This window comes from Ochotona princeps, chromosome 13, assembly GCF_030435755.1.
Source record: "Ochotona princeps isolate mOchPri1 chromosome 13, mOchPri1.hap1, whole genome shotgun sequence".
NCBI classification, from domain to species: Eukaryota; Metazoa; Chordata; class Mammalia; order Lagomorpha; family Ochotonidae; genus Ochotona; species Ochotona princeps.
In genome coordinates, this window is record NC_080844.1 from 20,998,133 (window position 1) to 21,013,491 (window position 15,359).

Here is a 15,359-nt window from a genome sequence, read left to right on the forward strand (position 1 = left end):
TTGGTCTCCAAAAATCATAATCTTGGATTTCTGATAATTGTCATGAACTCCTTGTTCAGTCTGATGGTGATCCAATTAAGCTGTCATCAATATAGCTCTGAAGACATTTTATTACTAAAAACTAAAAGATAAAGGAAAATAGAACAGAAGCAGGGACAGAAATAACTGTCTTATAGGGAGTTTCTTAGATAGCCTAAAGAAAATCAGGGGAAAAAAAAAATCTCAAGGATTGTTTTCTCTGTGACTTTCAGGAGACATATTACTACATCCTACTTTATAATATGTGGCAGAGGTTCATTTGATGATCATATTTTTACAAATTGAATGTGAAAGAAAAATGCAAAGCATTTATTCTCACAGTTGGTATTTCTACTCCCTGTGATGACACTCAAATAACTTTGGCAGCATCCTAAGCACTTGACAGATTCCACAAAATATGCCAAGCAAAGAACACACACCATCGCCACTGAATCACATTCTTGTAAAACACAAATATTGAACCTTCTTCATATATAATTCTACAGCACTGCTATGGCAATATGTTTGCATTTGAGATCCTTTCCAAAGCAGGATTCTAATCACTACAAAAAGAGATAAAATATCATTTGCACTGTGTCTATAATTATCTAGTTGTTGGAGTAGGTTTTACAGACAATACACATTAAAATACGTTTCTTCAGTAAAAACAGATGTTTTATTTTGGCCCAGCTATACCTTCAAGGTAATTTGGTAACAATAAGAAAATACAACTCAACTATGTCTCATGTTTACAGTTATTTGGGACTGTATAGCTCTACGGGTTAAGCAGCTGCCTGGAATGTTGGTACACCGTAAGAGCATCAGTTTAGGTCCTAGCTGCCCCAGCTTCCACCCAGCTCCATGGCAGTGTGTACGGAAAAGTAGTGGAAGAAGACAGAAAATCTTGGGTCTCTGACACCCATAAAAAAAGAGCCCTAAATGCAGCTTTAGACTCCTGGCTTCAGTCTGAAACAGTCTTTCCTTCTCTGGCCATTCGGGCAATGAGTGAGTAGATGTAAGAACTCTCTCTACCTCCGTCTCTCACTCTCACTCTTAGTCTCTCTTGTCATGCTCTTAACTCTACTGTTCAAATAAATAAACGACTTTTGTTTAAAAAAGTAATTGTTTTCAATGTTAGAGCATTAGAGAATATAGGAATTTTTATAAATGAAAACAGATAATAATAAGTAATCCATGTTTTCAAATTTGGAATTGGGCTTTTTCTTTTCCCCGAAAATACACATTCCTTATTCAATATATTTATACAAATATAATAACTTTGAAAATTGTTTTCATTTGTAATAGAGATGAATTTTAAATGATCAAAAATGCTACACTTTTGTAATTCTTCTTTTCCCCAAAAATACACATTCCTTATTTATTATATTTATACAAATATAATAACTGTGAAAATTGTTTTCATTTGTAATAGAGATGATTTTTAAATAATCAACAATGCTACACTTTTGTAACTATCTAGTGATGTTACTATTTAAATGAAGATGCTTAAGCTTGTTTAGAGGCCATGATTGCTGTGGACATTGATGATGCTACAAAGAATATGCAGGGCCCAGTGCGGTAGCCTAGTGGCTAAAGTCCTTGCCTTGCACATACTGGGATCCTATATGCTGCCGGTTCTAACCCAGTGGCCCTGCTTCTTGTCCTGCTTTCTGCTTGTGGCCTGGGAATGCAGTTGAGGATGGCCCAAAGCCTTGGGACCCTGCACCTGTGTGGAAGACCCAGAAGTGGCTATGGGCTCCTGGCTTCAAATGGGCGCAGCTCTAGTCACTGAAGCAATTTGGAGAGTGAATCAACGGATGGAAGATTTTCCTCTCTTTCTCTCCTCCCCTCTGTATATCTGACTTTCAAATACAATAAATCTTTAGAAGAGTAAAGAATATGCAAGAAAATAAAGGTTTTGTCAAGTCTCCAAATGAAAAAAAAGAACAGTGTGTAATGCAATGTAATAACCCTTATGAAGTCAAATAAAACAAGAATTTCAAACATTATATAAGATGCCAATAAACATACAGTTCGTATTACATGAAAGAAGTTATTCTAAGAGGCCTCCTGATCTAGTCTTTCTTAAAAACACAAAAATAGAAGAAAATTTTGTTTAGAAGAAAAACACAAACCAAGCAAACCCAACAAAGGTCAATCATAGAATTCGTTGGCAAAATAAACCATAGACTTTTTCATATGCTTAGAGTAACTTGAAGTCCAAGCAGAAACCCATAATATAACCATTTTACTACTGCCTAAATGAGGAGATTTACATTTTTATGTATGAGAATTCCGATAGCAAAGTAATACTTAGATAACTGTTCACACTCTTGGGTAACTCTTTGAGCTTCAGTTTACATGGCCACATGTATGAAAGACATTCTATATGCCAACACAGAAAAAATTCAGCTCCAATCTAGACACTGGATTTAGTAACTTCTCCAGCAAAACTGAACATCCCTACCCATTGCAACGGGTATCTCACAACATAGTCCAAGTAGAGAATTTTCAGGGAATTACCTAATTTAAATCCACAGAGGTGAAAAATTAGGAGAGAACTGCTTACGAATCTAAAGTGCAACTTTCACTTAGCAATCCCAATCAACAGTTTGATCATGTAAACATAAAGAAATCCATTAATAAGATATTTGTAAAACACAAAACTCACTCACCATTACGACTTTCTTCATCTATGGCAACTATAGTAGCTGGTGGTCCTCCCCTAGCTAGTTTGCAGTCTATATAGAGAGAAAATAGACAAAAGTAAGACTCAACAGCTGCAGGAACATTCATCCAGAGATCCAGTTCACTGAGATGTACGAAAATGTGTGCAAGGAAAAACAATACAATCAAAAGTTTCCAGTGATACTTAAAACATTTTATCATTCTAAAATATTTCATGAGAACAAGCCAAATTCCTTGAACCACTGTAACAAATTCCTTTGCATATCACACAATCATTCAAATCTTGTAGAAAAAAAAATGCCAGGAGGGACCACTGGAAAACAGAAGTCCTTTAGGACAGAGATAATGGGATGGTGATTTAACCCGCAGCAATGACTTAAAGAATGATTAACAAGGATAAGCTGTAATTAAAGCTTCACAACAGAAACAAACATAATTGGATTTTAATTGTGATAAAAGGTCTAATTACAGAGAGTGTATAGAATTTTAAGAATGTTCTAAAGAGACTAAAACAGAGACAGACAAGCAATGCTCAATGAGGTTGTTCGTGGTTTTTATTTTTTGTCATCTTACCCTCATATTGCCCATCTGGAGTCAAAAGTATAGAGTCATCAATGAAGCACATCAGAAAAATGAAAGGAAGAAAGAACAGATGTACATGTTTAGTCAGAGTTAAGGATATAAAAAGCATTCAACGCAACAGACACATCACCCAATGATTTGCAAAAATGGAATATACAAAGTCTTTCCAATTTCATAATGCTAATTCAATATTAGCACTTAATTTGAGAACTTGCATCCATTGTATTTAAAAATCAATATGCATAAACTTGAAAACATTATAAAGTATATTTGCTTCTTTCTTATGAAAGCTACAAATTCCCGATGAAAAATTTGTGAGCCTTCTAATGAAAGAATCCGAAAGAATAGTGCATGCCAAGCAGTAATGCTGACTGACTCATTATGTCAGGCACAGTTAATGTCCTGCCAAGAACATCATGGTAATGAATATAAAAGTAGTATCATGGGCTGGAATATCCATGGCAATTAAAAAGTGAAGTTTTAGCATGCAAGATACAAAGTGCACTTTTCTGGGATAAAAGCAGTTCTCCCAGGAAGTAGTCACTAAAATCAAGAGTGTCAAGCTATATACATTTATATAACTTTATACATATGTAGACACATATACACTTATATATGCACTTATATAAATGTCAACCTTTTGAAGAACAGCATATACTAACTTCATGTAATGCTATCTATATATGTGTGTGTTATTTGGAACATGATTTCAAGAATTATTTAACTGTTTGTAAAAAAACCTGCTTTATACATTTTATAAAAATGTTTTCATGAATAATAATGCCTTACACACAGTTGTTCTGAGGAGTTGTTCTTTCTCCCTTAAGTAAGGAAGCTGCCAACACTGCAGGTTTTCTCCCTTAGCCCTCCTCGATATTTAAGGAGTTCTGACTCATAACATTTTCAGATGTAATAGCTCAAGTTCTTTATACCCTTTTTATATTCTTCCTGTACTTGCTGGTACCAGTTACTCCTTGTCACTTCCAGCTTGATACCATCAACAGTCTCCCAGAAAATCTGTTCTGCATTCTGCCTTCAAATATTTATTTCATGAATCAAACAATAAACTTTCCCTTCTCTGCACAAAAACACCATATATATTTTCTTTGGAGTAAAGAAAGCCTGGAGTGGGGGTAGACACTTGGAAATGTGATAAAGACACGGCTTTTGTTGCTCACATTCTCTACTGGGATGCATGGTTTCAAGCTTGACTCCACCTCATTTCCAGTTTCTTGCTAAGGTGTACCCTGGGAAGGTGATAACTCAGTTACTGCAGTCCCGAACTGTCACCGCCGCTCTGGCCGCGGCAACACTAAAAACGCTGAGTCATATTCTTGGAGGTCCGGGAAAAACTGGCAAAAGTGGCTGCGTTTTAAAACCTTTTCTCCGCTGCTCCTGTCCCCGTCTGTCTAAGCTCTCCTACCCGCTTCTTCGCCACTCTTCCTCCCGTTTTCCACCACCCGTCTTCCCAATTCCTCCCGTTTTTGTATTCCCCCCATAAGGGCCACCAAAATGTCACTAACCAAAAGGGAGAGAGACAAAACCAAAAAGAGAGGGCGAACCAAAAAAGGCAGACGAACCAAAAAAGGCGTTTATTGCTGAAAGCGAGCTGCTTATATACAGTTCTTCCATCAATCACTTCTGCCCGTGGTCCACGGGGGGCTATCTGATAGGCCAGCAATCGCAGCCAGGGAGAATTAGCCTATCCTTGTGACTTCCTGCCTGCCCACTGGCGGGACAAGTCCCGCCTCCTGGCACTTGGCCAGCCGCCATCTTGAAGCCCCTCATCCATGTGGGGTCGGCCGCTCCCCACACTCAACACTCATGTCAAAGACGGTAGAATTGCTGATCTCTGATTTCAACTTGGTTAGACTCTGGGTATTATGGGCACTTATTGAAGATTCATTTTTCTTTCTTTCTCTCTCCTTCCTTCCTCAATTTTCAAATTAAAAAACAGTAGTAAATTTTAAGAGAAAAATTTTCTCAAGAATATTAAAAAGTTTTCACATTAATAATCCAATATCCTTAACAGAGCACTCTATACTTCAGTCCAATCAGTCCCCTTACTCTTCTTGCGATGTATATTGTATTTTACAGCCTTTTTCTTACGTAGATTAATTTTACCTTAACATTTGCCTGGCAATTTCTACCTTCCTCGTAAGAATCAGATAAACCACCTATTCCATGAAATCCTGATCATAACTCCCAAATGACATTTCTATTTCATTCTCATATTCTCATATTTTGTGTAGGTTAGCCTTCATTATACATTCAGACTTCATTAATTAATTTAGCTGGTATATTAACTACTGTGGACTAAACAGTGTGTTGCCCAAAAGTTAAAACATTTATTAAATGCTGCTTGCCACCCAGCACAGCAGCCTAAGTGGTTAAAGTCCTCATTTGCATGCGCTAGGATGCCATATGGGCATCGATTTTTATTCTGGCTTCTCCGCTTCCCTTCCAGCTCCCTGCTTGGGGCCTGGGAAAGCAGTTGAGGATGGCTCAAAGTCTTGGGATCCTGCACCACATGGGAGAACAGGAGGAAGCGCTTGGCTTCAGCTCAGGTCCGGCTGTTGTGGCTACTTAGGGAGTAAACCAGTGGATGGAAGATCTTCTGCTCTCTCTCCTTCTCTCTGTATATCTGGCTTTGCAATAAAAAAAATCTTTAAAAAAGGAAAAAGAAATAGTCCGCTTCTTACATTACAATGCCTGGGTTTCACACTGGGCCCCAGACTCACCAGAGTGCAAGCAGCATTTGGTGGCTCCTCTAGGTGGTGCCTGTTACCCACCTGGGAATCTCGCTGAACTCAACTTTGGCTAAGTACAAACACTAGGTTTTGGGGTACTTGAGGGAATGAATCAATGAATGGAAACTCTGTTGGTTGTCTCTCACTCAAATGACTATTTAAAAAATAAATAAAAAAAGAATCACCTACTTTTTTCTTCAATGAGCTGGAAAATCGAAGAGCTAATACGCAGAAACACACAGGCCAGAATAATGAGATAGGTGTTGTCCATTTCTTAATGTATTTCCTAACACAAATCACTGAAGTAGAGTACATATATTTGATGGGAAGGAGCGGGATAACAGGAAGGGAACTTTTATACCTGAGTAAAACTATCTTTCAATTAGGTTCTTTCGCAAAAATTATGAGTCATAATTTTAAGGGTAGATTTTTTTTTCCTAAAACAAATTAAGAACATACACATCCTCACTCTGCAACACTTTTCATTTTCATGGCTACTTATTTATTCATACTAAATCAAATTTTTGTTGTACCTTCTGTTAAAATATACAATCTCCTCTTCTGCCAATTAGTTTTACACTTCGTTCACAATTCTGCCAATCCACCAATCATTTCTAGAAAAAACTTCCATGTTGCCATTCTGGATGAAATGCTTTTTAACTGTATTGTATTTCTATGGTATAAATCATATTTCATTGGGTGACCTCATTGGGAAAGTATTACTATGCCTTTCTCTAGTGCCCCATTTGACCAATCTGTGCCAATGCACCTTGGTGACCTCAAAACTTGAGGAACTGATCCTGAAAGAATATTGTGGACTTTTTCTTAGCAGCAGCTAAAATTTTTCTCTGAATATCCATCTATGAGAGAAACTCAGAAGTCATTATCTTTTCCAACTCTTAGTAGAAAAAGCCTCTGAGTTGAAGCTCAAATACATTTTCTCTTGGATATAACCCTTTAGAAACTTTTACTAAGCTTTATGCCTTTATGAGGTTCCAAATCTCCCCAATAAGATACTTTCATGTACAGTTGATAGTTTCCGATCAGTTCATAAAAATATTTTTATGCTTTATTAAATTCAAAAACTTTTAGGGAGAAATGAGTCTGGCACAAAAACTATTCTCTATTCTGTTAATAACATTCTATTAATAAAAGTCAATTTTTAAAAAGACATGAAAGCAAAATTATTTTTCCTTGAAGTGAACAAAAACATTTTTACAGCAACTGAACATAGAATTGTCTTGAGCACAAAGTTATTCTGGTTCAAATATCCAATGAAATATTATGTATGTGATAGGTCCAAATTTAGAGATCAGACTAGAAAGCAATTTGGGTGATGACAATCCTGTTCTCTAAGGTGTGGACAATCTGTTTGCCACAGGAAAGACAAGTTAGTTGCTGGCATCTGTATCTTGGAAATGGACCTGCTTAATCTTTTTAATTTCACCCTTGACTATCCTAGTAAAGTCACTAATTCATTGTTTTTGTGCCTAACAATTCTAGTTTCTTCAGCCTTTAGCATTTTCCAATATCCATTTTATTGAAAAGCACAGGATATGAATATAAATATCAGTATGCTCAGACTGGCTTATTTTTGCAACTTTGTCATCAAGCTTAAATATACCATTTTGTTTTAAACAATCTTATGCAACAGATTGGATTTAAAATGCAAAATAGGTACTAGAAAGCTACAATAGGACTATTGACAAAGAACTCTCAATCCATGATATTTTGTGCTGACTGTACTCAAAAGCTCACAACACAGTACAAACTGATCAAATACAATAATCACAACTTGGAAAATATTCTCATTCTTTATGAAGAATAGTGTACAGCCAGACGTGCAACCGTGCTTCTACCTTAGATCACTCCTAAAACTTCCTTTTAGAGTAAAATGCTATTTCTAAACAAAGGTTCTATGCTATTGATTTATTTTTTCACTTCCTACCAAGAACTAACATGTCTGTTACTTGTGCATTATGCTGCCTATTCAGTCCTTGGTTTTGAATCTGGCTCTCAATACTCAGGCAACACCAGAAATTTCAGTTTCAATGTAGCATCCTAAAATCTAATCCACTTGCTATTGCCAAACCTTATGTAACCTATTTCAGTCAATGGCGAAGATTTTCACCAAATTTCTTAAGTCAGAAATGAAGACGACTTGTTTGATCCTACCAGTCTGCTTAGCTATCCTATATTGAATTCTTCAATAAATCGTTAATGACTATCTTATAGTTCCTGCCCACTGTTCAAAAACACCATGTTAATGTTCGGTTTTCCTAACTACTATTCCTTCAACTATTCCTACCACCGACTCTTCTATTTTCAACCAGAGAGAGATTTTGCAAATAAAACTGCATTCACTTCAGATGAAAACCAAAGATTTATTTTATTGCCTTCAACTCTCGAGACAATCTAATTTTGGAATGTCTCATCCATGTTCATGCTCCTACCTGCTCTTAGCATTGCATGTAAATTTTAAAATTTTTTCCTTAATGACTCCATGTCCCATCCTCAACTATCTCAAGTTTCTTTAATACTGAATGATTTCTTCTTCCTAATTTTTACATTTATTTCATTTGCATATCCTTAAGATTGTAAGCATATGACCCAATATCGCAAAAAATTATTTTTTAGTCACCATACTAGCTAAGATTTCTGATATACACATTCATACCTCTGTGTCTTGTGGTATTAATTTACAAGTGTTTTATTTCCCTCTAACAGAAAACTCAGTGCTATTTTTGCTCCTCAAGGTTTTGTCTCATGGAAGGCTTTCCTGACAAAGTTGATTTTCGGAGAATTATTTATTAAATGCAAGAATAAGAGCCTTCAACAAACTTTGTGACAATGTAGTAGAAAGTGAGCATGCTACACTTAATCTTATTTTCCTTTTAATTTTTGGGATGTATTTGTTAAGCATAAATAATAAGAAGCAAATTCATTGTCCAAGGCAGGATCATTGGAGCTATTTCTGAAGATATGAAATACTACAACTAAACACAGATGTACATATACTGTACAAATCTCATAATATTTGAAAGTAGTTAAAAAACATAACAGGTGACCTGAAATAACAGAGAGGCAGTGAATAAAGAAGGAGACAAATGTTGGTTTATCTCTAACTGCTTATGGTTTATTTAAAATTCCAGATTCTTAGCTTCTACTTGCATGGGTTGAAGAACTTTCATGAAGTTTGACTCCTCTAGTACCCTGTTAGTAGCCACATTGGACTCCAAGCTGCTTCATTCATCTATCAAATTGTACCTTAGATAAATAAAATCATACTTTATGTGAAGACCATAAATACTTCTCTATCATCTTAGAATTTTAGTTCAATTTATTTAATAGCTGCTTATTATTACCAGATAATTAATCTGACACCTAGAAGAGTGTCTAATAGAACTTGCTTGATATATTTGTTTCACTATGGAGTATACTTATGAATAAAAATAAGCACTTATCTTATCCTTAGCACAGTTGTTTTAAATCATTTGAAGAAGAATTTAATGATGTTAAAGAATTTAATGATGGGGTTCGGGCCATGGGATCAGGGGCAAGTGCCGCTCCTCACAGTGTGGCGGCTGCGGGGGGTGCCCCTGCCGGGTCGGACCCAATGCTGGGGGCTCACGCCAAAGACACTGCCGCAAGGCAGTGAACGAGTCCTCGGCCTCCCCCAGGGCGGCCAGTGCACCATGTGGTGCCAGGCTCTGCCTGCTGGCCATCCGGCCAGGGAGCGCTGGGGTATTGTTTGTCTGAATCGCTGCTTAGGTAGCTACTTGAGTCAAGGACGCTAAGTCACACTGTCTAAGGCAGAGGTCAGGACAAGTGAGGGACTGAGATAAGCTGAGTCAGAGCAACCACTGGCAGGCGCATGATCTACGGCTAGGAACAGGCCCAGTTGGGGAGGCATGGGACACCTTAACTGGGTTGAGGTTCCCACCAAGGGGCGCGTGTGCTGGAATGGGGGCTGCATGCTATCTAGGAAACAGTTGTAGTCACCCGAGGCACTAGTGTGGGCTGGGATTGGATGCACCTGGCCAGTTCAGATCCCAACAAAATCTGGTGTCATGGAGAACCAGAGGGTAGATGTGGGACTGATTAGGCTGGGTCTCACTCCCCTCTTGAGCCATGCTTGAGCTGTATGTGGGTATGGACGAGCCATGGCCGGGCTGAAACATCCAACAACAAGAACCAGAATGGGGTGAAAGCCAGCCAGGAAAAGCCACTGTTCCTGCTAGGACAGGAGGTGAACTGGGTAGGGTTGGCTCAAGGACCCCCTGGCATGCGCAAAATCTGCCATTGGGAAGGGTTCTGATGGAGGAGCTGGGCAACTCCTCTGGCAGGACACAGTCCCTGCAGGTTAGCGCAAGAAGCATGATAGGAAACAGCCCAGAATAGGCCATGGAAATTTTCCCACTGGCACACATTCAGCATGGGTCAGGAGCAGACCAGGCTGAATCAGTTCATGTCACCCACTGGCAAATCCGATCACCAGAACAGAGTGTGGGGTGAGCCGGGTTTGGTCGCGACAAAACAAGTACACATTATGGAATGCCAGGGCGTGGTTGCCTGTACTGGATATGACTGCAGCACCCAACCAGCACACGTGAGATCCAGGAAGGGAGGGGCAGAACCAGCAGGGAGATTAAGGGGCTGGTCCCCTCGCTGGACAGCTACTCCCACTGGAGAGCGTGGGCTGGGATAGAGACAGACCAGACTAAGCAAGGCTACATCACCTGTGCGCTGCATGTGGACTAGACCAGGGAAAAACCAGGCTGGGCTGATTATTCCTGCTGGTGCAAGCATAAATTAGAGTGGGTGAGGGATGTTTGGGCATAGCCGCAGAAGCTGGCACTGGGGACTAATTCTGTCAAGTCAAATCACAGAACCACATAAAGAGTGCATAAACCGGGACAGAGAGACCTGGGAGGGAAAAAGTGGGTTCCCCCTTCTTGGGTCACTATTCCCATGGGAGGGCATGAAAACTAGGATGGGAGCTGGGATGGCTAGATAGAGAGGCACTCAACAACACCCGTGAGGGCTGGATGGTTGAGTTGGTTAGATAGAACTAAGCTTTAATACCCATTGACAAGTACAAGAGCCAAATGGGTTGGGGGACAGACTGGTCTTCTGCTACACATACTGGCAAACCAGGGTAGGGGGCGGGCCTGGTGGGGGTTATTGTGGGTCACCCCAACTACGCTGCAGCTCCCACTGGTTGATGTAAGGGCCGAACCAGACTGGACTGCAACACCCATTGGTTCCAGTGCAACTCAGGACCGAAAACAGAACCAACCCAGCAACTGAAACCACCATCTGATCGGGGTGATGGACTGTGCCGGGCCCTGTGCTTGCTAGAACATACAAGAAACTAGTCTGGGAATACCTCAAAGTTTCGTTGGAGATCTCCCCAATCGAACTGCTGGACTCAGAACTCTAATCAAGAAAAGACAGAAGACAGAGCAGATCAATCATTCATCTCAGCTATATGTTGGCAGCGAAATATGGGGCAAACGGAGACTTTATAATGGAACATATCAATCAGTGGACGACCTCATCGAGCGAAACTGGCAGCGATTCATAACCGGAGAACTATTAACACCACTCGAGCAAATATCTCAGAGCATGCCCCACATCCGGGACTTGGGGTGGGCGGGAAACCGGGTGGGGCTTCTCCCTCAATATCCCCCTTTACCTCAGATACATGATGGAAAAAATATGGACATAATACTATTACCCACTTCCCTATCCCCCTGAACCTTTTTTTTTCTTTCTTTAGCTGTAATTAACTATGTAAAGATTGTCAACAACAATACAATAAAATAGATTTAAAAAAAAAGAATTTAATGATGTTAAATTGCTACATTATAGCAATTAGGGATATGACACCACTTAGGACACCTATATCCCATATTACACTGGTGAGTTTTGAGTCATGGTAAGGCATCTTATCTTACTTCCAGCTAACACACATTTTGTGAGGCAGTAGATGATGGCTCAGCTACTTGGATCCCTGGGAGGTGAATGGGAGACCAGATAGAATTTTTGGCTTCAGACTTTGACGTGGCTCAGCCATGATGCTATGAGTGTTTGCTAAGTAAACCAGCAATGAAATATCTATTTTTAAAATCTGCCTTCAGTCTATTCTTACAGTAAAAACAAAACAAAACAAAACAAAAACAAAACAAAAAATACATGTGTTGGTGCCAAAAACTCAATTTGAGAGTCACCGTGTCATTTTTGCTTAAGTGTATGCACTTTCACACACATGTATAAATGTATTCACACTGAATTAGCTTCTTAGTTGCAAGAGATTTGACCTCTCATTATGCAAAGTAGTGTTCTCTCTTCAAACATTGGGCTATGCAAACATTTCATTTTCAATTTGAGTGCCCGAAGAAGTTGCAGAGGGACTGTTCTCATTTTCCAGTTGATCTTTTGTATAGTCATTTCCAGGAAAATCTACACAGGAGTGACATCTTTTGACAGGACTAGCTTGTTTTACATTTTTATTGTGTTACCGAAAAGAAAAGGAAAAACAATTATGAAATTTATAGGATCAATGGAGCAATACTCTCAGTTGTGTCATTTAAAATTACAGTCAATAAAGATTCAGAATTGGACCATGACCGAAGCAAAGACAAATAAACTGAGTGAATCACAGTATACAGCAAGTAGTAACTTCTAATTCAAGAACAAGATAAACTGTTCAGAATCTCCTTTCAGTTTCAAAAAGAAAGGGAGAGAGAGAAGAGAATGTCGGAGAGCAAGAGCAGGAGAGAAGGGATGGGGGAAAGGAAGGGAAGTGGAAGGGAGGGGAGGGGAGAGGAAAGCAGAGTGGAAGGGGAAGGGAGGGGAAGGGAGGGGAAGAGGGAGAAGAGTGAAGGATTCCTCTGTCTTCTGATATGTTCTCCAAAGACTGCCAAAATCTGAACTGGGCCGGACTGAAGTCAGGATCCTGGAACTGGATTTAGGTATCTCACAAAGGTAGCAGGGAGAAATACTTGAGTTCTCACATGTGGCAATACACACGTTACAGACAGTGTACTACCAGGAAGGTGGTAACACTTGAAACCAGGGATGCTGGCATACCAAATGACAACTTTGCTGCTGTGCCAAATGTCCACCCATTATCAGTCTTTCGGAATTCAAATTTATAGATTTCAAATGTCACCACTGACAGAGCAAAATATATTCACTGATGGCTTCATAGCACCATGAATTGGATTATCTAATTTAAGGCTTTCTAACAGCAAAGCCTGGTTACAACCGTTGAAGTCATTATTGATTATTGTTCTATATCACTGCTTTCATTAGGTCAAAACACTGTACAGTCCATGAGATATACTTCTAAAACATTCCCTGCCTACTTCATTGTATTCTTATTACTCTGCCAATGACAATTTATATACGGATGGCATATGGTGAAAGAAAAAAAAAAGATTCTTATGTTGAAAGACATAAGCAATCACGAAAGGTAAGTTGGGACCTACAGAAAGAAGGAAGCACAACAGGTACATAATTATAACATTTCTAATTGCTGGGGCTATTATAGTACTTTATTATTTCATGTAAATTCAGTGTCAAAACATTCTCAAACTGCATCCAAATGCAAATTTTCTTATTGCTGGTATGGTTTATACTGCTGAAGAGAGAAGGTTGGTTGGTTTTCCTTAAAACAGGTTTTCATTACTTCCCTTAATTTTCAGTGAGCAACAAGGTTTGCACATGAGGAACTTAAGAGGATCAATCCTAGATGAATGGCACAGTATTACTACGTATGATCAGAAGAAGCAGGACAATATGGAGCTTATGAACATGCCCTTTGGAGACTGCTCAGGCTGAAGACCAGCCACGAATAAGGAAGTATTGATTGCATCTCAGCCTTTTGGCTAAGCTCAAGTATAGTCAGGAAGTGATTATTTTAGCATCTTAGTATGTTTCTTAAACTTTTCATAGCATCGGTACATTATTTGTTTAAAAAATATTAGACAGTGCTTCCTGCAAAATAAATAATTCTTAAGTTTGTAAAGGTAGTTTTTATTTCAACCAAATGAGCTAGTCAAATCTAATCACATGCCTTTACAGTTTAAATGCAATGATTTCTATATATCTTTCAGTATTTTAATAATGGTTTCTTATATTTTTGAAACTTAAAGGAAAACCAGTATTTTATTAGTAAATCAACTTAGACTTAGGATATGTTAGCACTTTTTTGATGCACATTTTTTGGAATAGCAGCAATACTTTTAATTATATAGCAGCATACTGTTGTAAAATAAAAATATAACTGAATCATGAAAAATATTGCATCTTTAAAAAATAATATATTTATAAATTAAAATAACTCTATTTTGATAATTCCATATAAAGTAGATTATACAGCTGTTCTAAAAACTATTCCTAATTTCTTTAATATTTTATTTTTGATTATTCTACAATCTCTCTAAAAGGCATTTTCCATTATTTATTTTGTTCTCTCACATTTTCTACTTTCACTTTATATTTTATAATTGAAATACAAAAAAGGAAAAGAGGGTAACAGTATATTCATGAGGAAAACAAAATTATGCGAGAAACACTTTACAAGAAGCACTTAATTAGTTATTGTATTGTGTAATTACTCTTAATGAGAGGGTTCAGAGGAAGTTTTCAATCATCATTCTCACAAAGATATTCAAAGGTCAAAGGAAAATGCTGAAGCATCAATATCACTGTCTAAAGTTTTGCTGTTCAAACAGATTCTTAATAAGTCATAATTTGCTTACTTCAATAAAATTCTTTGCCACAAGTCAATGATGTGTACCTATGCCATCAGAAGCAAATCCCATTGATTAAATTATAAAGATTTGAGCACATTTGTTTCCTTACCATATAAAAAATCATGTCCATATAAATATCACATCTGTAGTTCATATGTGACATAATTTCAATGTGAGAAAGATCTGTCAGGCTTATGAAAGCCAGAGTACTAACATAATTATCTTGCTTAAAATAACAAAAGCTTACACTTCTGCAACCTCAGAAAATTATAATATTTAACCTTTTGCTATGCCATCCAGGATATAAACGTTTTTCATTTTGTATGAAGCAAGAGATTTGTTAAAGGAGTGGGGAAAAAGTAGTTCATACTACTGGCTGGAGAATATTGATGTGTTTTGGGTATATTCAAATGATAGGGAAAAATCACAATGCTTTGCCATTGTTTTATTTTCTTTTATCTTGATGCAGCATGTTCCTCATGTTCATTATAAAGGGGGAAATCTGCAGCTGAAATGGTTTGGGGCTGCTGCTATAGGAATAGAAACATAGTGCTTA

At 38.1% G+C, this 15,359-nt stretch overlaps 1 protein-coding gene across 1 annotated transcript in view; it reads right to left on the bottom strand.

Moving 5' to 3' along the window:
* PCDH15 (protocadherin related 15) overlaps positions 1-15,359 on the bottom strand; it is a 548,396-nt gene that overhangs the window by 465,078 nt on the left and 67,959 nt on the right. The window contains exon 2 of the mRNA XM_058671280.1: positions 2,694-2,759. Within this exon, the coding sequence (XP_058527263.1) occupies positions 2,694-2,759 (66 nt within the window). The remainder of the gene's footprint in view (positions 1-2,693; positions 2,760-15,359) is intronic.